Source organism: Humulus lupulus, chromosome 7 (genome assembly GCF_963169125.1).
Source record: "Humulus lupulus chromosome 7, drHumLupu1.1, whole genome shotgun sequence".
NCBI classification, from domain to species: domain Eukaryota; kingdom Viridiplantae; phylum Streptophyta; class Magnoliopsida; order Rosales; family Cannabaceae; genus Humulus; species Humulus lupulus.
In genome coordinates this window covers 58,474,513-58,501,111 of record NC_084799.1, presented here as the reverse complement: position 1 = coordinate 58,501,111, position 26,599 = coordinate 58,474,513, and the positions used below count along the sequence as shown (strand labels likewise).

The 26,599-nt window shown below is 34.4% G+C and overlaps 1 protein-coding gene across 1 annotated transcript; it reads left to right on the top strand.

The window, feature by feature from the left end:
• The first annotated feature begins 13,416 nt into the window (after positions 1 to 13,416).
• LOC133791741 (uncharacterized) lies at positions 13,417 to 23,783 on the top strand. Its single transcript, XM_062229658.1, has 8 exons — positions 13,417 to 13,536; positions 13,665 to 13,715; positions 14,780 to 14,857; positions 15,491 to 15,649; positions 16,340 to 16,474; positions 16,548 to 16,598; positions 20,803 to 20,892; positions 23,375 to 23,783. Exons 1-8 carry the CDS (start codon positions 13,417 to 13,419, stop codon positions 23,633 to 23,635), a joined length of 945 nt encoding a protein of 314 aa, XP_062085642.1. The 3' UTR covers positions 23,636 to 23,783.
• Positions 23,784 to 26,599: the final 2,816 nt, after the last annotated feature.

Below are 26,599 nucleotides of genomic sequence, written 5' to 3'. Positions count from 1 at the left end.
GTTCCCACATAACGATCCATTAGTGATGGACATTTTGGCTCTTCAGTTAACATTCTATTTAAAACCACTCTTGAAGAAATGAAACTTTATGTTTGAGATCTCGAACCCTGTACACAAACCTTATATGGTTTCACTAGAGAAGGAATGGCTCCATCAGGGACAATTAGACTGGTTGTTAGAGTTGGAGACACACAAACGAACAACATAGTTATGGCTACCTTTGTTGTGGTCGACCTGCCCTCAGCATTCAACGCCTTGCTTTTAAGGCATATACTTATTGATTTGAGAGCAATCCAATCCATTTTCATCTAACAATGAAGTTCCCAACAACTGCTGGGATAGGATGTGTTAAAGGAAACTAAAGGGAAGCAAAAGAATGTTACAATTCTTTCATCATTACTACCAAAAAATTCCTAGTCACGACCAAGATGATTTTCACTGGGCAAGCAGAAAACAACCCAATAGCAACAATGGAAGTTAACGTCCCAGAACAGTGTGAGCAGGCTTTCCTAAACGAGAAGAACGCCTCCAAATAGGGCACTACCCAAGATGAGGAGGTAGAATTTTATCCTTGCTTTGGGAATTATGATACTAGAGTATGACCAATCAAAAACCTCCAGGAAGTCCCACTCGACCAGGAAGAGCCGACCAAAACTGTAGCGTCCCAAAATTAGGACACTTTTGGTGAATTATGTGATTTTAATTATATATATGTGATTATGTGGATTATATGAGTTATATTATGGTATGACTCCTTATGCATGTTTATGTGTATTAAATATTCTTAAAGTCTCTTTTTTGCCAAAAAGAGCATTTTCATAATTTTGACCCATTGAGGATATATATGTACTTTTGTATGCTGTCTTTGAGACCACATTCTTATGTGGATATATTTGAGATATTCAACATGAGTCGACTCTCTTAAGTCACAACGGGATTAATACCTAGCTTGGGTTGAGCCAAGGGTATTTTGTTAATTTTACATATTTTGGTATTCCATGTTAAAAGAGAGCATTTTATAGGGAATAAATTATATTTTATGAGTTGATTGATTAAATTGGAGATTAAACTTATAATTTAAGGTTTAGTGGTATATTAGGAAAAATGACCCGAAAGCCCTTGAATATTTATTAGGAGAATATGTGACCTGTAAGCAAATTGGTCATTTGACCACTAGCGTAGGAAAAATTGGCCTAAGTGCAGAAGACCACTGATCATTCATGTTCTACTCTCTTTCTCCCTTCCCTAGTTCTCTCTCAAGTGCTAAGCACCCAAGTGAGCAATCTTGAAGCTCCGAAAGGTCTTAGTGAAGGGTTGGAGTGTTTGAGGATAGGATTTTGCTAAAGAGATCATTAATAAGCTGGGAGTTCAAATTTTTGCAGCTGAGGTAAGGATCATTTAAGTTTTTGTTGATGTTCTTTAAAGTTTTTGGTTAGTTTTTGGGCTAATGCAAATTCTAAGAATATGATGTTCCTGTGAAAATTTGTGTAGCAAACTATTTTGAAGCTTAGAACTCTGAGTTCACTACAACAAAATAGACATTTAATGGATATATGGGGCAGACATTGTAGACATTTAATGTCTCCCCCTAGGAGAGACGTTGTTGGAGGAGTCATCTAAAGGTACCCTACGATAACTCCCAGGTGGAGACTTTGTAGACATTCAATGTCTCCCCCTGGGAGTCATCGTAGGGTACCAACAATGCTTCTTCATAAAAGACTTTGTATATATTCAATGTCTCTTATCCCGAGTCATCATTGGTTTTTGTATTTTTAAAAAAAAAATTAATAATTAATTAAATATTTATTTTCATTATGTTCATTAATATAATTAAATATATATTTTTGAAATGAAATTAAATATATTAATTAAAAAATCTAAATTATATGCAAACTTAAAATGTGAATTTTCATTAATAAAACTGAAATGTGTATATAATAGGTTTTAGCTAGCTAAATATACAAAAAGGTAATATTTGTTGTTACACATACAAAATCAACAAAGATTACACTAGCTAGCTAAACATATAGTAAGATAGAAAAAGTAAACAAGAAAAACCTATTTTATGGGACGATGACATTGAACTATCGGTGGCATATCGTTCGCCCATTATTGTGGCATTTCCATAATATGTGCTAGTGTATATGGCGTAGTGTTTAGCCACAAAAAATACAAAGTAAAATATATTCTTTGATTATATATACTTAATAATAAATAAATTGTAAACTTTTTATAAATATATATACATACATCTTTCCTCAAGTAATGTCCAGATCGTGGAAGTTCAATGTAATCCTTCAACATCCGAATCACATAATATCCAAATGTCACATTGTCTGGTTGGTGTGGACAATAATATTTAATATAAAAAATATTAGGAAAACTCAACCATAGATTTTCAAAATAATTGAAGTTGTAGTTACTTACTTTAGGTTGCACCATTTCTATATTATTTGGAATCTCGGGAGGTTTTGGTAGACTGGTCAAAAAAAGGTTGACCCCGTTTTTATATTCCACGGATAGCCTATTCGCTGACATCCATTATCTATCCATATATTCTTCTTTGTCTATGAGAAATTAAACAAAAAAACTAAATAAGAATACGAAAAATTGGGCAGCATTTGCCCCATATTAGTAATCTAACCATCTGTCAATCTAATCAAATCCAATCAAATATGCTCAACACAATACAAATATAATAATAGAATACATAATTCTAGAAAAAATCAAGCAGCATTTCCCCTATAATAGTGATCTTACCATCTGTGAACAACAACTCAAACAATTCAAACAACACCCAATAAGTTTCTTCCTTATAGCTCCGCATCACACAAACAAATTTTCCAGAACCTACTTCACTAAAACACACTGTTCGCAACCTTCTATTATCACCGAAACACACAATTTTAATCTCAGAACCTATTTCACTATGGATGAATATTAAAGATATTCAAACTCCTCTAACAAAGTTTAATAATACTAAAACAAGAAAAAAGATAATGAATGTACCACTTGCAATAAATAGTCATTGCTAGAAAATTTACTTCACTTTGCAAAGCGCACACTTTGCTATTAAATTCACAACCTCCAAAACTAAATTAATTAATTTTCACTAAATGATTATATTATCAATAACTTATTATTAGAATTTTAGAAACTTAAAAACCTCAAATGTGTGTTGGAAATAAAAAAATTTGAGGCAAAAACCTCATAAAAATCTCTGTTAGAACCACAACTTAAAATTTTTAATTAATTAATTAATAAAAGATTACTAAATTAATAAAAATAAGATAACTGTATATAAAATAACCTACTTAAATTTTAATAAAGATTACAAATATATATTTTCTAATTAAATAATAATATAAATTTAAAAAATTTATAAACATATAAACTTGAATTCCTATTTTGTAAGTAAAATTAAATTAAATTATTTTTCTTATTTTAAACAAAATTATTGAATACATTTTAGCAAAACATATTTACATATATATACTTAACAAAAATTTAAAATTAATTAAAAATGTATAATTTTCGGATTAAATAGTAATAAAATTTTAAAATAGTAAATAATGTGGTATCATCTTAAAATTAAACAAAATAGTATCTCAAATATACATAAAAATTATTTTTCATACTTTAAACTAATATTTCTAATAAAACCCACAAATCATATAAAAAAATGCACAAAAATAGTTTTTTCTACCATTCTAACTATAATACATTGTTTAATCTTGAAATCCTACCTCAAATATGCTTTAAATCCACTTTGTTGAGCCAAAACCGCAGCTCATAAACCCTAAAATCTCAATATCAATCCATTAATAACTAGAGAATATAAGCATGAAAATTATCCTAACTATTATACGACACTTATAAATAATAAAAACTTGCCTCAAATGAGATTTTATAGCCTAAAATTGACCAAAATCGTCAAAAAAATGGCCCTGAAATCGCCAAGAAAATCGCCCTTCTCTGCCTCTAGTTCGTGCGCTCGAGAAGAAAAAGGAAATACTAAGTATATATTAGGCCAGACATCTAACATCTCCCCTGGGAAGACGTGCCAGACATCTAACGTCTCCCCTGGGGAGACATCCCATGTGGCATGTATTCCCAGGGTAGACGTTCGATGTTTGGCACGTCTTCCCAATGGAGACGTTAGATGTTTGGCACGTCTTCCTAGGGGAGATGTTAGATGCTCTTACATGTCTGATATTTTATAAATAAATAATTTTATATTCATATTTTTAAATTAACGTCTCCCACCACTTTGAATGACTTACCTAGGTAGTCATCAACAAGAACTTTTAATGACTTACACCATTAGAATTTATCCCTAAATACTTTTAATGACTTACACCATTGGTGTAAGTCATTGTTGACGGCAGAAACTCATCAACAAAATATGGATGGAAAACTCAAATACCTAATCAATGTCTTATGAACGCAAAAGAATTTATAGAAATTTGAAAGAAGATTGCTCTTAGAATAGTCTGATATTACAAGAATTTTCCAACCCCTTAACTTGAGAGGTGAAGGTCTATTTATAGCTGGGATCTGATGACCCTGATACATAATGGTCCCTTGGGACAAATTTGTACGCGGGTACACTGTCAGGGCATTGGCCCAGGTCTTGGTGGAGCTTAAGGTTATGGTGTCGATGTAGGTACATGGTCAAAGGCATCCAGATCATGGCCCCACGCTTTGTACGAATTCGTATCTCCACAACTTGTCGGGTACAAATGTCAGAATCATGCCTTTGCCTTCTTCAGGGGCGTACCCCTCATCTTTGTCCTCGCACCCAATGGTCCTTCTCACGTTCCCACGATATACTTTGGCTCTTGGATTTCTAATATTTTGCTAAGTATGGCACATCCTTTCTAATTCTCCTTATAGTTGGGAGGCCCGGTACGGATAGAGTGCGAAAGGCCATGAAGCTCTTATTGAGCGAAGCGCTCCTCATCTCCTCAACACCAAGGCCACCAGAGCCTCGCATGGTCTAGTGCATAGGTGAGGTAGTTGCATCTGGAGCAACACGATGAGGTGTTGGGACTCTGCGTGGTTTCCGGGGGTGTCTCCATTGTGGCACCTGGCTAATGCGCGGTGCTTCGCAAGCTACGACACCAAAGGAACCCGACCCTCTCCAAGCGCAGCCCTCCGCATGTCACGATGCAAAGGAAATCTGGCCCTCTCCATGTGCCTAGCCTCGCTATGTGAGGCTACCCCCTCGGCCAGGTGCGGTCCTCCACATGCCGCAACACCAAGGAAGCCTCTCCATGCACCTGACCTATCTATGCAAGGTTATCCACTTGGCCATGCTGCGACACCAAGGAAGCCTCTCCATGCGCCTGGCCTCGCTATGCAAGGCTATCCCCCAGGCCATGCTTGGTGCTCTGCAAGTTGCGACATCAAGCAAGCCTTCCCATGCACCTGGCCTCACTATGCGAGGCTATCCCCTTGGCCGTTCGCGGTCCTTCACATGCCTCGACACAAAGGAAGCCTCTCTATGCACCTAGCCTCACTATGCGAGGCTATCCCTTTGGTGATGCGCGATCCTCTGCATGCCACAAAACCAAGGAAGCCTGGCCCTCGCACAACCTTCTTTGTAGTTGTAGGCATGTTGGGCCTCACTATACGAGGCCCTATATGTATGCGAGGCCCTCTTCTCAGGTGCCTTGAGTCTTCAACGAATTTCCCACATTCACACTTGCCCCCGAGTCTATGAGTATACTTTCAAGTGTTATTGTAGACTCTTTAATATGTGTTCTGTGTGATAAGTATGGAGCTCATGCTTCGCCCTTTCTTGAACGGACATGGAAGACTAACCTTTTGAATGAGGAAACACAAAATGGGCATTGGTGGTGTGTTTCTTTGTAATTCATAAAGAAACACTAAAACCAACTAATTTTGGTTGTGATCCAAGTATGCCCTTAAGATGTGGTAAGAGTCAGTCAATTCCAAGCGCGGATCCCAAGGTTGCCAAGGCTCTTGATCTCCACCATCTATATTTGATCCAATGGCTAGAAAGCCTTGACTTTCCTTATAAATATCCCAAGATTTTAACCCACTTCTTCACATGAAGACTTATTTAGCCTAGTGGTATTCCTTCTAAGTCATTTCCAAGAGCTCCAAGGTTCTATCCTCCATAGAAGCATTCTTGTGGTAATTTTCCACCTTTTCATTTATTCATTTTTTTTTTTTTTTTTTTTGCTTATTTCTTCTCATATTAGGTTTACATTGTATTGGCGCTAGGTGTTCTCTTGCTACTAAAGACCCACTCTCGCTTGTCGCTCAGCCCTTCTTTACGCCCCCAAAAGTCTGTCCTCGTACATTTGCGGATCCATACATACGCACCCAGGTATACCTTATTCCTCCAATGATACGCATGTTTCCTTTATCTATTATACGGGGGTAGGGTCACTGGATGAAATGCACCCATTCTTTAGAGGTTTTTATTCTCTTTTCTTATGGCCCTTCAAGTACATACTCATAGGTCATTTTCTTATACCACTCATACTCATGTTGTAGATATAGGGTTATCTTCACGCACATACATCCTCAAGTCTTACCTGGCCCATGGCGTCTAGGCGGTATTCTAAAGGTTCATCTAATATCAAATTTACCGAGCTGTCATCCTCTGAATCTGAGGCCGACGTTCACAAACCCTCTAACCATGGGGGTGTGAGAATGCTCTACCAACAGAGACTGTCCTACCTTAGGCAGAAGGTGTGTGGCCTTGAGAATAAACTCGAATCTATTACTAGTGATGAGAGTTTATGTTTCTCCCCATTGCATTCAACGTACATCTCCCAACTAAAATCAGCCCTTCAGGATTGTATATCTGAAATCGCCTGCCTAGAGGAAAACCTGCCCCCTGAGCCTTCTACTTTCTGTGGTGACGAATCCTCAAGCCAGATGGGTCCCTTCCCTGAGGGTGCTGATTGTGAACCCATCGCACCTGAGTTTCTTTCTATGATTTTCCCCACGCTTCCTCACCTACCCCAGTCACACCTCCTAGGGTCAAGCAGGGTGCTGGTAGACGTAAGACGCATAGAGGACCTTCTAGGAGGTTGATGAAGTCTGTTGCTCACAAATAGCATGTCTCTGTCCAGGTACCCAGCATGCCGAGCAGGACTTTCGACAATTCCAAAGACACGGGCATCGTGTCCACTCTTACCAGTGTCAAGCTTGCCAACATGTTAAAAGCTCACCAACTATCGTCAGCCATCAAATTCATAATTCCAAAGCACGAGGACCATGTGTCTGAGCCACCTGAAGGGCTCGTTGCCTTCAACAACTCAATAATCAGATCTGGCAGAGCTTTGCCGCTTCACCCCTTCTTTGTCAAGGTACTTAACTACTTCGAACTGGCGCCCCTCCAACTCCTCCAACTCTTGGGTGGTCCTCAGTTGTTTATACGTGATGTACAAACAAGTGCACTCTAGAGGGTCTTCCATGAGTGAGGTCCATCACCTTTACACCCTTAAGGCAAACCCATCTACCCCCGGCTTCTATCAGCTCTAGAAATTCGTGGCCCATACAGGATTTCCCCTCGTGGAGGGCTCCATTTCCAATAGAGGCTCATGGAAAAGTGACTTCTTCTTCACCCCTAGCGTGTCCACCTAACATACGCGCTTCAACGCTTCAAGTAAGCTAATTCCCACCTTGAGTTCGTATACGATAAATTTATCTTTTACTCCTCCTTTTTCTTATTTATCTAACTATGTTTATTTCTTTTCTCTTGACCGCAAGTCTCGAAGGGGTTTTCGGCCCTACCTTGAAATCATCAGCCCGTGATCGAGTGACGAAGATCCTAGATATGTCGGCCCCATGCAAACAAGCTTGTGGCCTTTTCACATAGGGCAATATTTATTCATACAAGTTGTTACCCCAGATCAAGTTAACTCCTTATACTCCGTCTCATCCAAAGCCACCATTTCGTGGATATATGGTCATGATGAAGACAGTTATGATGAGGCAGCTGATAAGGATTATATTTACTCGTCGGGCGACCATATGGACATGGAAGAGGAGGTGGAGTCTGAGAATTACTCATGCTTATGGTCCTTGGTCAGCAGGGCTAGGGATATGGCTTACTACGGACACACCGATGGTGTTACTTCTCGGGTTCCACCCATGCTCCCCCCCCCCTTCTATGCCTAAGAAGAATTTTGTCATTCGTTCTTTTGGTGAGGCCCAAGGGGGGGGGGGGGGGGTGCTCAAGGCGGGCATCATCGGGCGCCTCTCTGCCTAAAGAGGTGACTCAATGCCCCTCTGCCCCCTGCGCATATGTAGATGAATCAGGACCTTCTTGGTCTCCATCCTTGTCGAAGCATGCCTAGACAAGTCCACGTGTTTCACCCTGTCGAGCTTATGCTTCTACTTCAGGAGGCCATCCTCTAGCAAGCCAGTATGGGAAAGCCATGAGCCATTACATGGGAAACATTCCTAAAGAAGAGCGGGTGTCTATGCATAACATTCCCGATGCCGAGTGGGGAGAGGCTTATATGCGAGCCTCCTTGTAGGTATTTGTCAAAACACTCGATGTATGTTTTTTCGATTTTGATATCGTTTGCCCCTTGAGGTTTTATTTTATTTCTTTATCCTTACTTAGGCTTTTATCCTGGGTCACTGACTTGTCACCACGAGCTCTTCATCCACACAATGGCTACAGCCCGAGCTCGAGTGGGCAATGAGGAATCTCTCGACTTGGAGGGTCAACTTACCGAGGTGGTTTATCAGAGAGACGCTGCATTAGCCAAGGCTGCATCAACTTCTCACGCTAACACTAGGCTTGAAGCTACCATCCATAATCTAAATTAGAAGATTACTGTGCATGAGGCTGAACTTGTAAATGTCGAGAATGGCATAATTGAGCACACGCTGGACGCCGTATGGAGGACCAACCTCGACGTCGACCTGTCTCCCTTTGGAGATTATGCAGTTGGGAAAATCTTTGAGTGGAAGGATCAAGGTGAAAAGCTGTAGATCTCTTTGCAGCTGGCTTATTTGCATACATATATGTTGCTGCTGTGTAATCCCCCATATTGTTTTTTTTTTTTTGAACTCCTCATAAATCCTTAATGGTGTGTGGAACTCTTGATTTATATGTCCTTGTTTGTTCTTTATATCGATTATGAGGATGAATTGGCCTTTCTAGCCTTTTTTGTTCTCTTTTGATTATAAAACTTAAGGGATTTTGGTAATTCCATCTTATTATTATTTTTCATGGATTACTTATCTCTTCCTTGATCTGATGATGATAGTCTTTTTGGTGAACCTTGACTATACTTGTAAGTACATGTTAACCCCTTGGGTTCTCGGTATCCTTTTATATTCTTTGTGCGCGCTTGTTATTTCTTGCAAGAAACGTCCTTCTCGTCATTCTCTTTATATTCATAAGGGTAGCTAATCCTTTTGAATATAAGAGATAGCTTGCCGAGTTTATTCTATTTTTTTTTGGCATATATGCATGCCTCCTGTCCTATCCCCCCCCCCCCAAGTGCTTGGTGAAATTTATTCCATCAAGCACTTTGGTGGATGTTTGCATAGAGAAGAAATATCGCATGCGAAGTTGCGAACAATTTCATTCATAGTAGGCAAGTTACAATGACATATATAAGACAGTTACATCTACTTGTGAGGTTATCTGGGTAACCTCTTTGATTCTTATATGATAAGTTTATCTGTGCGTACTCGGGGAATTACGGAGTTATCTGTGCGTGCTAGTTTATAAGTGTTTGGCGGTATGCATTGGGCGACTTGGTAGGGTCCTTCTCAGTTCGCCTCTAGTACCCCTGCCCCTGGGTCTCGCATGTTGGGGAGTACTTTTCTCAACACCAAGTCTCCTACCCTGAACAATCTTTCTCGCACCCTTTAGTTGTAGTACCTTGCTGCCCGTTGCTGGTATACTGCCTCTCTTATCTGTGCCCTTTCCCTTCTTTCTATTAAAATCTCTAAGCTTTCGGCCATTGCTGCATGGTTGACTTGGTCCTCGTATTCCTATATCCTAACGAAGTTAACCTTCATTTCAACCGGGAGAACAACCTCACATCCATATGCTAAGGCAAAAGGGGTCTCCCCAGTGTTTGTGTGCGGTGTGGCCCTACATGACCAAAGCATATTATGTAGCTCATCGACCCAGGCTCCCTTCATTTTCTCTAGCTTCGTTTTTAATTTCTTCTTAAGGACTTTGTTAATGGCCTCCACCTATCCATTGGCGGTGAGAAGCTTCTTCTTATTCCTTTCTCCTTACAATACTCCTCGAACGTTTCCCCCTCAAACTAGGTGTCATTGTGAGAAATGATTTTGTAGGGCACTCCATACCTACAGACAATGAATTTGTTGAAAAGGTGGGGATCTGTTTGGCCGTTATTTTTATTAGAGGTTCTGCTTCAACCCACTTGGTGAAGTAATCTACGGCTATGACTGCGTACTTCGCTCCACCCTTGTTTACGGGAAGGGCACTGATTAGGTCTATCCCACAGATAGTAAAAGGCCAAGGGCTAGTTAGGCTAGTTAGCTCATTTGGGGGCTTCCGAGAGTAGTTTGCGTGTCTCTGACATTAGTTACACTTTCTCGCGAAGTCACTTGCATCCTTTTCCATAGAGGACCAGTAGTACCCACTACTCCAAAAACCCCTTTCAATAACACATCATTATAAGACAATTGAAAAGTATTATAATATAATTATAAATAATTGCGATGAACTAATTTTTGTAAAACAAAAAGCGGTAAACTAGACAAAATTAAAATTAAAAGGGGGAAAATGAAATATAAGTGATATTTTTTTTGGGTATAACCCTTTAACCTAGAATCCCTTCACGTCAATCCCTCTCTCTCTCTTTCTAGCCGCAGCCATCTTTCTCTCTCTCTCTTTCTGAATTCTCTCCCTCCCTATCGTTTTTGCAGTTAGCCTCTCTTTCTCTCTGTGTTTCTACGGACGATGTGTGGAATATTCTTTTAGGGGGCGAGGTGGATGGTGGTAAGTTCTTATTCTCCCTCTCTCTCTTTTCTTTTCTTTTAATTTGATCTGCTTTTTTCTTTTTCCTCCTCTGGGTTGACGATGGTTCTTGGTTGTGGACGAGTTATTCTAATTATTTTTCTTCTGTTTGGGTTTGTGTTATGCAGTTTGTAGGCGTGATGGTGGTGGTGGTGAGGGTTCATTGTAGTGGCTCAAAGGGCAGAGGGTGGTGTCTTCTTCATATCAATGTCCGGGTTGTTGAGTGATGCCGAGATAAGATTTTATTTTCATTTAAAAATGGGTTTGTAAATTTGATTATTTTACTTTTGAGAATAACTTGTGTGTTTCATATTTCTTTCTGTTTTGAGTTTACTAATTATTTTTAAAGATTTATCTATGGTTGAGTATGTTAAATCTTTTATTTTGAATTTACTGCATATTTTTATACAAATTTATGTGTGTTTTTTCATAAACACATGTTTGCATAATAATCTATGAAGTTTTTTTTTTATTCTCTTGATGTGATAATGTGTGCATAGAATCTGTTTGATTAAATTCCTAAATGACTTGTATTTTCTTTAACACATTGCTTCATCCTTCCTAGTAGTACACATTGATGCTCTGTTAAGTCCAGACCTCATCTGATGCACTTGCTGTTTTTTTTAATGTTACATTTGAAGTCTATTAAAATAGTTAAGATAAAAGTGTGTTGGCTTGGTGTGATTATGTGTAAATTTCCCTGTCAATTTACTTCAGGAACTTTCATATCTTATAAAAATTATCTATACATATGCATACACACTTTAAAAACTTGCAAGCCTACTGGTACACATTATGCATAATTCAAAATCTCATATATGTATAACTTCCTTGTTTTATAGTATGCAAGTAATGATCAAGAGGAAAAGTATTCGTCTGTTATGTTTGTAAGTTTGTATCATGTATCATGTATTAGGGTCTTAATTTTGAAGGTCAGTATAGGCTGGTTATTTATTGAGAATATTTGAAAATGTCTAATTTTAAAATCCCTAACCACTTTTTGTGATTTAAATATTCCTTTCAGACTCTGTTTGGGGACTTTTCTTGAGGTATCATTGATTTTCAATTTTTGTTTTCACTTTTCACCCATGTTTGGATCTAATAAAACCTTGTACTTTTTCTTATTCACGTGTTATTTGATTGAACTGAAACTTGGTTGTGCATTTTGTTTTTATTGTTGGGTTAGCTGACCTATGTTTAAAGCTTTGGCCATCAACATAACATAGTGGTATTTTAGTTTTAAAAAATTGACCCTATGACAGTTATTGTCTTAGGACTGTAATTTACTACATTACTTAAAGTACAACTCAGTTAATAATATGATGCAAGATAGTCCTTGCAGTGTTCATCAGTGTTTTTGCTCATGGAATAATTGAAATATGTGGAAACAATGAAATATGTTTTTGTTCATCAGTGTCCTACTTGCTGGAAAAATTCAATGTCTGTCTTTGTTTTGTTTTGGTAAAAGTTAAATCCACAGCATTGTTGAGTTGTGCATTGAAAAAATTAAAGAGCAGTTACTGAGTTGTGTATTTTCTTCTGTACATGTTTCTATTCTGTCGGGCAGTGCATGCATTACATGCTCCTACCTTCAATAAGGATGAATTCATACCAAAATCTCTGCCTGCGCTTCCCTGCGTGAGACCAGCTAGCTCCATCCAGCCTTCTTCTTCCCTGCATGAAGGTGAAGAAAGATTCAACCTTTTTCATTTTTTTTTGTTTAATAATAATACTGTGACTACTTTGGTTTGACCCACTTCCTCTGTTTTTTTTTATCATTATGGTTTATTATTTTCTCTTTCTATACATATACAAACAATACAAAACAGAATTTGTTCACAATATTTAAATATAAATATGTAGAGGAAGAAAGTCTTTTGTTTTCAGTTTCAGTGGGGAAGTGGCATGTAGCTAGTTCTATCAAGACTCGTTCATGTCTTTTCCCTGAATTAAAACCTCATTTTGATCTTTGTTTTTACTAGCATGAATTATTTTTCAATTTTTCCACGTTACTTTTGTCGTGTATATACAATATCTATATATATACGCTTAGCTGTCTGGAATACGGTGGAAGAAAGTCTTTTTTTGGAATTTATGAGTTTTTCTTATCTGGGTATTAAGCCATTGCTTTGAATGAAAAAAATGCCCAAATTTAATTTTAGTTTTCTTGTTATCTGGGTTTTAAGCACATAATAGAGGAAAATCACATATATATACATATATATTTATTATACGTTGATATGTCCTTATCGTTTTAACTCAAAAGTCATGATTTTTGAAGTTTTTTTTTCTTTCTTTCTTATTAATTCTTGCGTTGTAATTTCTATCACATAAAAATGGAGTTTTGATTAGTTTTAATTTCCTTCTGACAGTTCTAGCCTTGTAAGTGCAAATAAAGTTGAGAAAAAGGGAAAATGTCAGTGACAGGTTCGAATTATGAGCAGCCACAGTTCATTGCCAGCGCTGGAAATCGAAGCTTTTCATCTAATGCCCCACTGATTGAGAACTCTGATGCTCAGAATGTTGTTCCAGATGTGAGTCTTTTTCCTTTTTCTTTTTGCTTTATATAAATGTAGTTTATTCATTAATTGGGTGCTTATCACACTACACCAAATACCATTTTCTATAACACATAACTATAAGCTAATTGGAAAACATGAAGGGCTTTTCAAAAGAGAGTTTAAATGACCATATCTTGAACCAGAGATTTCAGGTAAATTTTCTGCCCCCTGCCAATATTTCTAATTTGATACTCCCAAATTTTACATCTTAATTTTTTTTAGATAATTTGATTACCACTTTGAAACTTCTAGTGTTAGTCTAAAGCATTCTTGTAATCTGATACTTCATATTTTGGTTTACATGCTTAGATTTGTGTGTTTTGGCCATAATAATTTCGTATTATTTCTAATATATATTTCCATCTTCTGTACAGTTTCTCCATATTTGGATCCTTAGGGAGTATTTAGCATATGCTATGGGAATCCCAGATGTTAAAGGAGATTTGGAGCGCCTAATTGATGATTTTTTTTTTATGTGTGTGTTTGTGGGAATGACTTTCTACCTCACATTCCCTCGTTGGAAATATCTGAGGTTGTCCACAGAAAAAGGGAAAGAAAGAAAGGAGTTAACTAGTAGCGTCTTCTGGAATTGAATAATAGACGTGGCCTAAAATCTGTGAAAAATATCTCGTTTTCTTCTTCTTCTTTCTTTTCTCTCTCAAATTGAAATCGGAATTTTCGGGATGAATTGAGGGGGAATGAGTTGGTGATCCTTTGAAGAAAGAAGGATGTTGGAGGATCAGGTGGCTTACCTCTTGCAGAGGTACCTTGGCAACTACGCCAGGGGACTCAACAAGGAAGCGCTCAAGATCAGTGTTTGGCAAGCTTCGTTTTCTTATAATTACTCTTATTTTCCTGGATTTTAGACTTTGAAATCAAATTTTTTATTGTTTTGGTTGTGTATTGAGGATAATTGGAGTTTTTTTAAATCATTATTGAAATGTCTTCAGAACGAATGAATTTTCTATGATTAATTCAAAGAGAGGGAGTGAATGAGTTTATTGACATTGGAATTTTGGAAAATTTAATAAGTTGATGGATTTAGTTTTTGGTTTCATTTTGTCTTATTGCTTCAAATTCTACACTTATCAGATTTTACGATTGATTGGATTGTAGTTAACTTAGTAGTGAGAGTAAAGTGTAAATGCTTCGTTTCTGGTTGATGGTTTACTCCTAAATCTATATTGCAAGAGATGTGGAGCTAACTAATATGCAGTTGAAACCAGAGGCACTTAATGCATTGAAATTGCCTGTGAAGGCTGAGGCTGGATTTCTTGGCTCTGTGAAACTTAAGGTATGTGCGTTTCTATAATTTTGGTTTAGTAAAGATGTTTGCGGATTTATTTGAACTGGCGTTGGGGATTAATGATTAAGAAATTTGACTTTGTATATTTTCTTGTGACATTTCTAACAATCTCTTGTATACTACAAGTTCTTTATGGTGTTTTATATATATATATTATAACTTGCTTTAGTCTGTCACAGGATGAATGAAGTTTGATGATGTATGTATTGATGTTATATATGTATTTAAAGACAAAAAGCTAAGTATTTTGAATTTTTTTAGATGATTTTTGTTTTTTTGATAGGAAACAAAACCTTTATTAATTGGAAAAAGATATTACAAAAAGATGATAAGCTATCTCCATAAAGTAGACGTAAAAAAACATCTAGCATTAATAAGAGCAAAACCAAAAAGAAACTAGCTAAATCACACAATTTTCCATTCAAGAATGATCAAAGAAAGATGGAAATCCATGAATTACTTTCTCACATAAGCCCAAAAAGATGCTAAAATTTGAACCTTTTCCCTTAGAGAAGCCACACCCAGTTCTTTTTATTTTTTTTATTCTTCTTTCAGCCAAACAATCCACACAATCCGAAATTTTTTAGAAAAATAAGTCTCTTGTTTTGAAAATGGTTGTAGAGATTCCTGAATGAGCCATATTATTCTTTGTGGCACAACATCATTAAGCGTAAATTTGTGAGTTTCAACAATAATGGTTGGGACACTGGTGTGGCTGTTCAGGCTACTGATCTTAGTTTGTGGAAACTTACTTCATGCTATGAGAATTTCAATAGCATTGTGATTTTTTAAGCGGGGTTTGAAAGAAGATTTAGATTTGTGGCTATAATTATGTTTTTATGTATGATGATACATTTTCCTTTATGTATATAACTTTTTCTTTTCCAATCTATAAAGTATTCAGCCTTTCTGATGTAATCAATTAGTCAATTAGTCTGTAATTTAGTTATTACCTGCTAGTTGTATTTAACTTTAATTGTTACTTAGTTGTTATTAGTCATAAGCTAGTCTTGAATAAAATGTATAAATAGACCTTAAAGTTGTAGTCAGAGGCATATTATTATCAAATACAATCTGATTTTTCCACAAATTCTTTTCTCTCTGGGTTTCATTTCCCTTCGTCTTCTCTGTGAGTTCATCACTTTCTTCTTTCTCTGATTTTTTATAAGAGATTTTATTCTTTTTGCTATGCATGTTTATTTATTTTCTAGGTCCCTCTTTTGTATCTATTCCCACCCCCCACCCCCTTATTGTGCATATATTTGTTTCGTTTCTTTTAAAAAGAAATAACAAAAAATAAGATAAAATTAGTTTCTTTGTAGTGATGAATAAAAATATTAGAAATTTCACAAAATTGAGAGATCACCTATATAATTTTCTTGCTGGAAGCAATTTCAATTACATCTTTTGTGATTCTGGATGCTGTTTACATTTAACTAATGATATTTGTTTTGATATTCCCAAATTAAGGTACCTTGGAGTAGGCTTGGTCAGGACCCAATTGTAGTTCATCTGGATCGTATTTTTTTGTTAGTTGAACCTGCAACGCATGTTCAAGGGTCCACTGAAGATGCCATTCAAGAAGCTAAGAAAAGCCGAGTGCGGGTAAGACAATAATGATGTGCCTACCGATATACCTTTGAATGATCCTCTGAATAATTGTTATGTTTGGAAATAGGAAATGGAAATGAAGCTGGTAGAGAAGGCTCAACAATTAAAGTCTGAAGTGGTAAGATTACACAATTCTTTTATCATTGTAACTTAAATTATAATATGGTGAATCTTTGACTAGATGGTTCGTGGAAACTATTTGTGCTAACTGCTGATACAGACAATGGCATGCCTTAGCATCCATACATTTGATATATTTACGTGACTTGACTCTTTACAAAGCAAAAGGTGATAACATAATTGATAGGTAATAATTTTTTTATGTATAAGGAAATATTATGTGATGATGCCTATAATCTTATGTGTCTGTACGTGTATATGAACTTTATATTTGGTTCTTAAGCGTCTTATGTGCTATTTTTGAATCTTTGATAACAAATATTGTATCAAGTTTTGGTTGTAGTATTCAAATGCTGTGATGTTATTCTTTTTTAGGATTTACCTTTTGATCTTTTTGAACCATACATATGTTTATACATATATTTGGTTGTCTAGTATGATTATAACTGTATTAATATGTATATATTTTTAATTGAAGAATCAATCATGGTTGGATTCCCTTATCAACACTATAGTTGGAAATTTGAAACTCTCAATTTCAAATATTCATATCAGATACGAGGACAGTGAAAGGTGTGTAATAGCAAGTTAAATTTTATATTTTGGAATCTTTGCATTCTTATTTTCTGTCTAAATTTTAATTTCCTATTCTCTAGCAATCCTGGTCATCCATTTGCAGCAGGTGTGACCTTGGAGAAACTCTTAGCTGTGACAGTTGATGACAATGGGAATGAGACTTTTATTACTGGTGGTTCACTAGACCGTATACAAAAGGTTCCTAATTTTTTTCCTTATAGGGTGTCGATTGATATGAATGCAATCAAGTTTAAGTTTTATTCTCTTTAAGAAGGTCTCATATATATAATTTGAAATGCATAGTTGCGAGTTAGTGAGGAAACACACACTTGCAACTTTTTGACAAAACTACTAAATAAAAGTCTTCAATTGTAGTTTTCATTTTCTTGTTATAAAAGATCTTTGTTTCTTTTTTAAGGGGAAGAAAATTTGATTGAATGCTTGGCCGAGATGTGTATTCATTTATCATATTTCAAATTTAAAGTATGTTGCATTTATGCATATATTTGAAGTTTCACCCACAATACACGGTACACCAAAGTTCTGCCATGATAACAAGTAGCAATTTGTTACATAGCCAGTAAATTATAATATGATTATCACTAATTTAATCCTTATTATAGTCTTGTTTATAATAAGATTTTTTTTTTAATTTTTACAGTCTGTTGAACTTGACCGACTTTCACTTTATCTGGATTCTGATATAATCCCATGGTATATTGACAAGCCATGGGAGGATTTGCTTCCTTCTGAGTGGGTCCAGGTAGAACCAATATTTAGTTTATTCTTGCAGTTACATATGTTGAGGGCATGTTCAAACTATGAAACTTTGATCACTTATTTGCTTCAGGTTTTTAGTTATGGCACTATAGAAGGCAAACCTGCTGATAGAATTGTCAAACAGCACACTTATATACTGGAACCAATTACAGAAAATGCAAAGTATACAAAGCTAAGGGCAAATGAATTGGCTAAGAGTGATCAACCTTTGCAGAATGCAACAGTGAATTTGGAGTTGCATCTGACCAAGTGAAGAAGGGAAGATAACTTCTTTAGTATTGAAATTCCTTTTTTAGGAATTACCAAATTAATTAAACCAAGTGAATTAATTAAAGTGCGGAATGGTAATTAACTGTGTACACAGAATACAGTTCTGTCGGGACAGAAACCAAACTTGTCACGACAGAAACTGAACACAATAAAAAGACAGTGCAAAAGAATAAAGAACACAGCGAATTTTTACAAGGTTCAGAAACCCTTTCGGATAACCTACTCCTTGGGGCCACGCCCAGAGAATAAAACCAATTAATAAAGAATCACAAGTACAAAAACATTGACTTAAACAAAACAAGACTCCCTCTTGAGATTTTCTGCAACTTGTTGTACTTCTCTTTTCTAATCTGATCTTGATTGAAACGCTTAACCACTTGAACTCCCTTCAATGGCCAGCGAGTGCTTGCATCCTCCCGACACAAGGCTTGTAAAAATCTTCTCTCGAAGACTATAAACGTTGTGTTCAAATTACAATGTGTATTCACTCATGAACATGGTATAAACTCACCACTAAAAACTAAACACACATAATTCTACAAGATCACATGAATACTTATGATCTTGAATACAAAGAGGAACTCTCAAAAATATTACAATAAAGCTCACGAATAATGCACCAAAGAGTTCCCTTTTCTCACTGCCTTTAGAGCCCTATTTATAGAGTCTTTTTCGTGCTCACAAAGGCAGAGAAAGAATTCTTCTAACAAAGGCAAGAATCACAGAAGTTATTCTTGATTGTCGAAGAGTTGCCTTATTTAGAAGATGCTGATCCGACAGATGCGATATCGGTGGGGACAGCTCAGACCTGTGTAAGATCAAAACAAGCTCAAAAAGGAAACAATAATTAATGACATTAAGAACCAGTTTCCTGATTGCAATCCTTGAGCTGCACGAAAATATATCAGCAAATAATCCAAAAATAACTTTGGGTAAGTACCGAATATTTTCAATAAACTTTGTTTCCTTTATAAACAAAAAGAGACAATATATGCTAAATAAGGAAGCATATTATTGACCAAAAATCACACAAAAGGAAAGAGGGTTTCCGAAAATTGGAATAAAGGAAACCAAATATTTCCAAACAAATCCGAAAAATATAATAAAGGAAAACAACTATTTCTGAAAATTATAATAAAAGGAAAACAAATATTTCCAAAAATTATAATAAAAGGAAACAATTAAATCAACCAATTTCTCTTTTAAGAAAAAAAGATATTTCTATAAAAATGCCAATTATAAGATTTACAAGTATTTCCAATATTTTGGTTGGATTTAGTTCTCCCATTCAATAGTTGCTTCATTGCATGATGGTTATTTTCTTACAAAATAAAGATTTTAGATATAATTTTCTAAGGGTTATCACTATATAAACTTGTGAGTAAAATATGGAAAAAATTTTACTTGTTGTGTTTTTATTTCCGTTTAAACTATTCTGTAAGTGTTGATTTGAAATAGATTTAATAAATAAATTATAACATACTCCAGCTCACTTGTTGTGAATGTTTTTTACTCACTCTTGTATTTGCTTGCTAATGGAATTAGCTTCATAGTGGGATTAGATGAGTTGAATTTTGTTTGTGATAAGAGTAATATATCAAGATTATTTATTTCCGGATGGTGGATACACTTGTGCATCTTTGATTTTCAATTTTATTTTTTGGTACTCTTTTTATATCATGGTCATTGGGAGCCCCTTCAAAATGTACCTAAGGGAAGATGCTTTTAGTTTAAATTTATAAAGTATATCTTACAATTATTACTTTAGGCTGGCAACAGAAGCCATCTAGACTAGATTTAGGCACAAACTTCTATATCAGAAATAATGGTTCTCAGCCATTGGAATTGTAGGTCATATGTAGTTTAGAATTAATTACAACAAGAGCTTAGAGGCCATCTTACATTTTACAGCATGGTCCCTTATTTTTGAGTGAGAATCTTATATGCAACCTTGAAAGTATAGAATGCTTTATCCAAGTGATAGTATGTGAGTATGCGCTAATCATCTATATCTATCTATATTCTAGACGATTAACTTACATAGAAAGTAATTAAATTTAATTTGATGTTATTTTGATATTTTGTTATTATTATTTTTAAATAATTTACCAATTAATACCGCTCTCTTTTAGTTAATATTAAAGCACTACCATGTTGCTCAGTTCTTAGTTTTCTAGTATATATAATATACATGGATAACTGTGTGTAACTCTGTTTTCTTTTGATTGATTTTTAGTCATTTCATTTCAGCTCCGTTTTTTTACCTTGCTTTAAAGTCATTTTTGTTCTTCTAGAGAGTATATCACTTTTCTTTTTTCAGACTGATGATTGGAAGGTTATGGTTTGTTGAGCAAAGAACAATGACAAGAAGCAGAGAGATTGAGTCATGTTATGGTCTGTGCATCATGATCTAAACTATAAGTTATTAAGTCATGTCTTTGTTTCTGCATTTTTTTTTTTATTGTTTGTAACAATGTCCCAATTAAAGATATACATTCATGCATAAACTATGGTTTCTATATCTGAATTACTTTTAATTTCTTATATTGAAAAATGATTGCAGATTGAATCAAAAGATTGTACTGAGTATTTTGTGTCTTGGAAAGGAGATATATATAGATACTGCAAGTCATGTTTTTGTTGGCTTTGCTTCAACTGCTAATCAGGTATGTACTTTTGCACTCTTTGTAACATACCACTTTGTTTTATTTATCCTTTTACTTGATTTTTTATTTTTGTTCTATTATTTCATTTAGTTACTTATTATTTTTATCCAAAAAAAAATTAGTTGGCTTTAAAATGATACTATTAGTATTGATATATTATTTTGATTGCTAGTTCTTAGAAGAATGACTTTGGATTCTATTTTTAATTGATTAAATATTATTTCATTAGTTTTACCCTGCTGTGGTCTCGTTGCTCTACTGTTTTTAATATATAGATTTTCATGATTAGTTTAGTTCATTGTTAAACTGGTTAACCCATAAATGTTATGTCTTTTGCCTTATTCTTGAGAGGTAATGCATGATTCCATATCTTGTTTTTTCTAAAAATAAAATATAATAGTTGTTGAGTTTTGTTTTATTTTGGTCTCTGATTAATCTACCAAATTCAGAGTTTCTGACCCCTAGTTAAATTCAGCTGCTTATTTTTTTACTTTATTAAAAAAAACACAGTTCTTTACTTGCATGCTTTTCTTTTTATTGAAAAGAAAAGGAATCATTATTACTCCATGGTATTCAGTGAAGGATCATTTGGTTTCACCTTATTTTTTATTTATTTATTTATTTTTCTTTAACTTTAAAATTTGTGATCAGTTTCTGATGGGTGCATTGTGTAACTATCAGATTTTGCTTGGTTTTATTTTCGGATGGAATTTATAGTTGCTGATAGATTTTTGGGACCAAGGACTAGTTCTTTCGTTAATCTTTGAAGATGCTTCATTTTCCATCTTTTATATTCGAAGATAATGCATCATTGTACACCAAACATAGTGTTTTAGAAAGGAACTTTGTTGCTTGAGATGTCTTTAAATGACTAGTTTTGTTGTCCTTATGGGGTTTATAGTGACTCATTAATGTAATCTCATTTTTTTCTTAACACAGGGAATACATTTATTTCCAAGAAAGTTGACAACAAGAAGAAAAAGAAACTTAAGAAGGTGGAAGATAAGATGCTTGGATGGGGTAAGCTTTTTATGATACTCTTAAATGCTCTATTTAATAGTTCAGTGACCTTATATTGCATGATGTTTACGTTCTCACTCTGTTTCCTTTCTTAATATTGATACGATACTGTTGAAAATTTTCCAATGTTGGTCAATATTGTTTTAGAGTCAAATTTTAGTGCTTCAGATCCTTGTGCATATTGTCTTGCAAGTTAATTTCTCTTTCATAAGTGCTGAATTGCTTCAATTTGAGTTGCCTTTTGGACTTCCCTGAATTTTAGTGAAACATTATCGTCTTTTAAGTTGCTCATGATATATACTTGGAAGTAGTCTTTTTATAAACTATGTTATATTCTTTCTTTGTTTCATCAACCATTAAACCATCATCTGTATGACAGGTGGTCGTGATGATGCAAAGTTGTCTATTCCAGCTACTGTTGTTCTTCGTTATATGTTCATGCCTGCTGAAATGAGGGTAGGTTAAACAATGTCTATGGCTTTAAACTCTCTTCTCAATGGTTATTTACTAGTCCTGTTGCACACTAGTTGTAATGCGAACTTTTATGCTAACAAAAGAATCCACCTTTGTTACTGGCTGCACATGATTGAGAAATGAATAATGCCTTTTGACATTAACCTTTTCTTAATTATTCAGTTTTAAGTTGCTTGCCTAGGAAATCTTTATGAAAACTAATGTGCTTACCTTAGTGATGTAGCTACACAGTTACTCTTTCAGAAGTTTCTGGATTTAATTTTTTTATTTCTATTCTGTCATGTCCATATCCACATTGTTATTGTAATACCACTATTTATTTGGAGCTTTAGCTTGGAGTTCTTGGCCTTTTTACCCCTCATCCTGCCAGTCTTGGAAATTCGACCGGGATAACCTTGAGTTTTCTTTAGTGTCACCATTATCTATACATATGCATACACACTTTCAAAACTTGCAAGCCTACTGGTACACATTATGCATTTTGGCCAACATCTCAGATATCTACTTGATTGAACTGAAACTTGGTTGTGCATTTTGTTTTTATTGTTGGGTTAGCTGGCCTATGTTTAAAGCTTTGGCCATCAACGTAACATGGTGGTATTTTAGTTTTAAAAAATTGACCCTATGACAGTTACTGTCTTAGGACTGACAAAATAAAATTTGGAACTTCTAGTGCATTGAAAAATGATTTTTCCATTAGAAAAACTTATTCTTCTCTTTGTCACACTGCATTCTATGTATTTTATTTATTTATTTATTTTCTGGAATTTGATAGGGACACATGTTTCATACCAAAATCTTGCACCACATAATGTTGCATATATATATTTATAAATTTCCTTTTCGAAATAGAACCTGTCATTTGAAGTCATATGGCTGGCTGTGCAATTTTTATTATTATTATATAAAATGTCACCTGCATTACTCTTATTTTACACCCTTACCATTCTTATCTTCAATTGATTGTATTATTTTCAACTTGTGGCAGAACAAGTTTTTTGGTGATCAACCTGCCATTGATGTACTGACGAAGAAGCAAAATGCATTGCTTGGAGTGGCTACAAATGATGATCGAAAGCAACTGGAGGAAGATGCTAGATATCCACCATGGGTGCAATGTTGCCTAAAATCTCATTATCTGGATAAATCTGATATTTGGGGAAGTCAACAGTATCGAATATTTGGCACTAGATTGGTGGTTATTAGGATAGATACTCATTGTCTTGTATGTTGGTTGGAAATTGTATAGCATGTTAGTTTTACCATGTGATTTAAGATTTATTGGTTTAAGTTTTCGGGTCTTTGTCTCCTGGGAGCTATAATATAATTTGATGACAGTGTTGAATGTTTTAAACTAATTTGTGGATTGTTAATACAATGTTGAATGCTTTTTACTTTTTGTTATTTGAAAATCAAGTTCATTTGATGATGCTAGTATATATTAGAAAACTAATTTTAATTATATAAATAAAAAATAAAAATATAATAGAATAAATTAGTGTTATATAAATGAATATATAATGAGAATTTAAACTTATCTAAATATTAAAATAATACGAAAAATGTGTTATAATATCTATTACAATAACACTTTTATAAGTAAAGAATTTTGTTATGTATACTTCATTATATAACACAAAAACTATGTTATACTAAAGTGTAGTCTAACACAAATTTATAAGTATTGAAATGTGTTATATAATCACTATAAATAATATAATTAAACACTTATCTATTTATTAAAATAACACAGAAAGGGTGTTATCATTGACAGTTTAATAACACATCTATATAACAATGATAAAGTGTTATGTAAAGTACCCTGACCTATGATAACATAGTCGGTCTTAACACATCAAAAAGTGTTATAGTATGTTTTGATAACACATTTTTGGTGTTATTAAAAGCATTTTTTCTTGTAGTGTCATGAATGGATACAAAATATTAGATTAAACCCTGAAACTGTTTGTAATAAGTCTTTAAAGAGAATTAGATGAACAAACTTTTTTCCTTCTTTCTTCTTTACATTCTTTTATGATAAAGGATTATTTTATTTTTGTTTTTTTTAGTGGTATCTTTGGGGAAATATATTTTGTTAACCTGTGCGTGAATATAATTGTCAAGCTTATTTACCTGGTAAACGCAGGTTATCAACTTATTTTTCCCAACTCACCTGCTCAGTGAAATAAGATCAAGTTGAAAAAGTCATGTCTCATTATGAGTTCTGCATTATTATACAACACATTACACTTTTTCTGTACACTTGATACCTTCTTAGTTGTAACATTATCTCAAGATAAAAGCTTGAAGGAATTATTGGATGAAAGATGTTCACCTTGTATAGGAACATCATATCCTTATTTATATGGACTCTTCATGCTTTTTAAAGTGCTTTCTTTCTGTATAAATTCTCTGCGTTTTATTTTCCTATTACTAGCACAAGTTCTCTGTTTTGTATGCTTGATTCTTGATTACTGGTTTGAGTATAAATGGGTATTTGCTTCAGGTGTATGAGAAGCTTCTTGGGAGCCAATGCTTTAAATGCTTGTGGTGATTTCGTGAAATGCAGAGAATGAAATTCTTGAATATATTATATGGACTATTGAAAATTTGTTATTGGTTCACTTCATCTGTCTCTGTGTTTCCTTCTAGTTTCTTTTAAGGATCTTTATATTATATTATTTGCTTGTAGAACTTATTTTAAAGCATACTAGAGCTATTCTGGTAAACATATTAATGGTGTCATATGCATATTTACTAGTCATAATGACTACTGTAATGCATGTTGGTGAATTGGATTGCTTACTTATTTATAATGGTTATATTTGATAATGGTTGAAGCGTGTCTACGAGTTTGATTTGCTAATTTGTATTGGAATGAAAGATAATTAAAAAGTGGGGATCTATTTTTGAACCTTGTTTGCTTCAATCTACTAATTGCTTACAAAAATAGAAGAAGTTCTATTATATTTTTGTTTTTTTTTTCCTATAAGCCAATTTTTAGTTTTGTACCTCTATTGTTAGTGGTCTTGGAATTCAGCGATAGCGGATACTCTGTTTGGCAGTGGAATTTTCTCTTCGTTCATCTCTTAGCTTATTTTTTCTCTTTTGTGCTTTTTGATGGTTTAACACAATACTATATTTTGGGCTATTAGCTTTCTGATCTGAACAGCACAAAAGAACAATTTCTATCAAATATTACTTGATGTAAATACTATGCTTTAATTTGTCTTTGACTTCTATCACTTTTCTTAGTTTATGATTTGTCTAATTTTCAAAATAAAATAATTTACCAAGTAAACAATAGACTTTATATCATGTAATTCTTGAGACTAGTATGAATAGAACTGATTTTTTATTACAGAGCAAGCCTTATTTTTTTTTTAATTTCTAAATATGATTTTGTTTTTCAGCATTTGGGTTAGCATTTATATCTTGAATTTCAAATTGGAAGGTCACTTTTGTTTAAATACTATGAAAATTTCAGGGTCATGTATAGTTTCTCCTTGAAATTAACATGATTTTACTTCTCATTATATAGTTTCTCCTTTAATTTTCTTGATTTTACCTAACTGGAGACATTGAGACATACAGAGTTTCTTGAATCATGGGGTGACAAGGTATTCAAAGATAAATGGTGGGTGTTTCAAGGTGTGTAGAGTTTCTACTTCTATTTTTGTTGTTATTGAATTTTTGGAGCTTGTTTTCCTTGGTCAAAAATAAAATTTTATTTTAGCAAGAATGAAAAAGATAAAATATACTGTAGTTGTTGCATCACTTTATGTCTTAATCAATTGTTAGTAACTTGGTCTTGGGAATTGGTAGTTTTGTTTGTTGGCTGGAATTTCATTGCATTAGAAAGCTTTAAGGAGTTTAGTTGATACAAGAGGAATTGTACATTCGTGTCTTGAAACTTGAAAATCTTGAAAAGCAGGAAAACCTTGTTGAACCCATTATTTTCATGTTGCTAGTATGTTCTATAAATTTATGGCTGTCTTTGTTCGTGTGATGTCTAAATAAACACAAGTGTGAAAAGTACAACGTACATTTGATTAAATATTTGCACTCTAGTCATGTTGACTGTGATATACGAAATGGGGAGTCTTATACAGAATTAAATTAATACTTAGAGTTCTCAACTGTAACTTTGATGAAATTTATTTGGAAAAAAGAGATGAATTTTTTAGCTGCTGTTTTCAATTTTTTAGTTGTT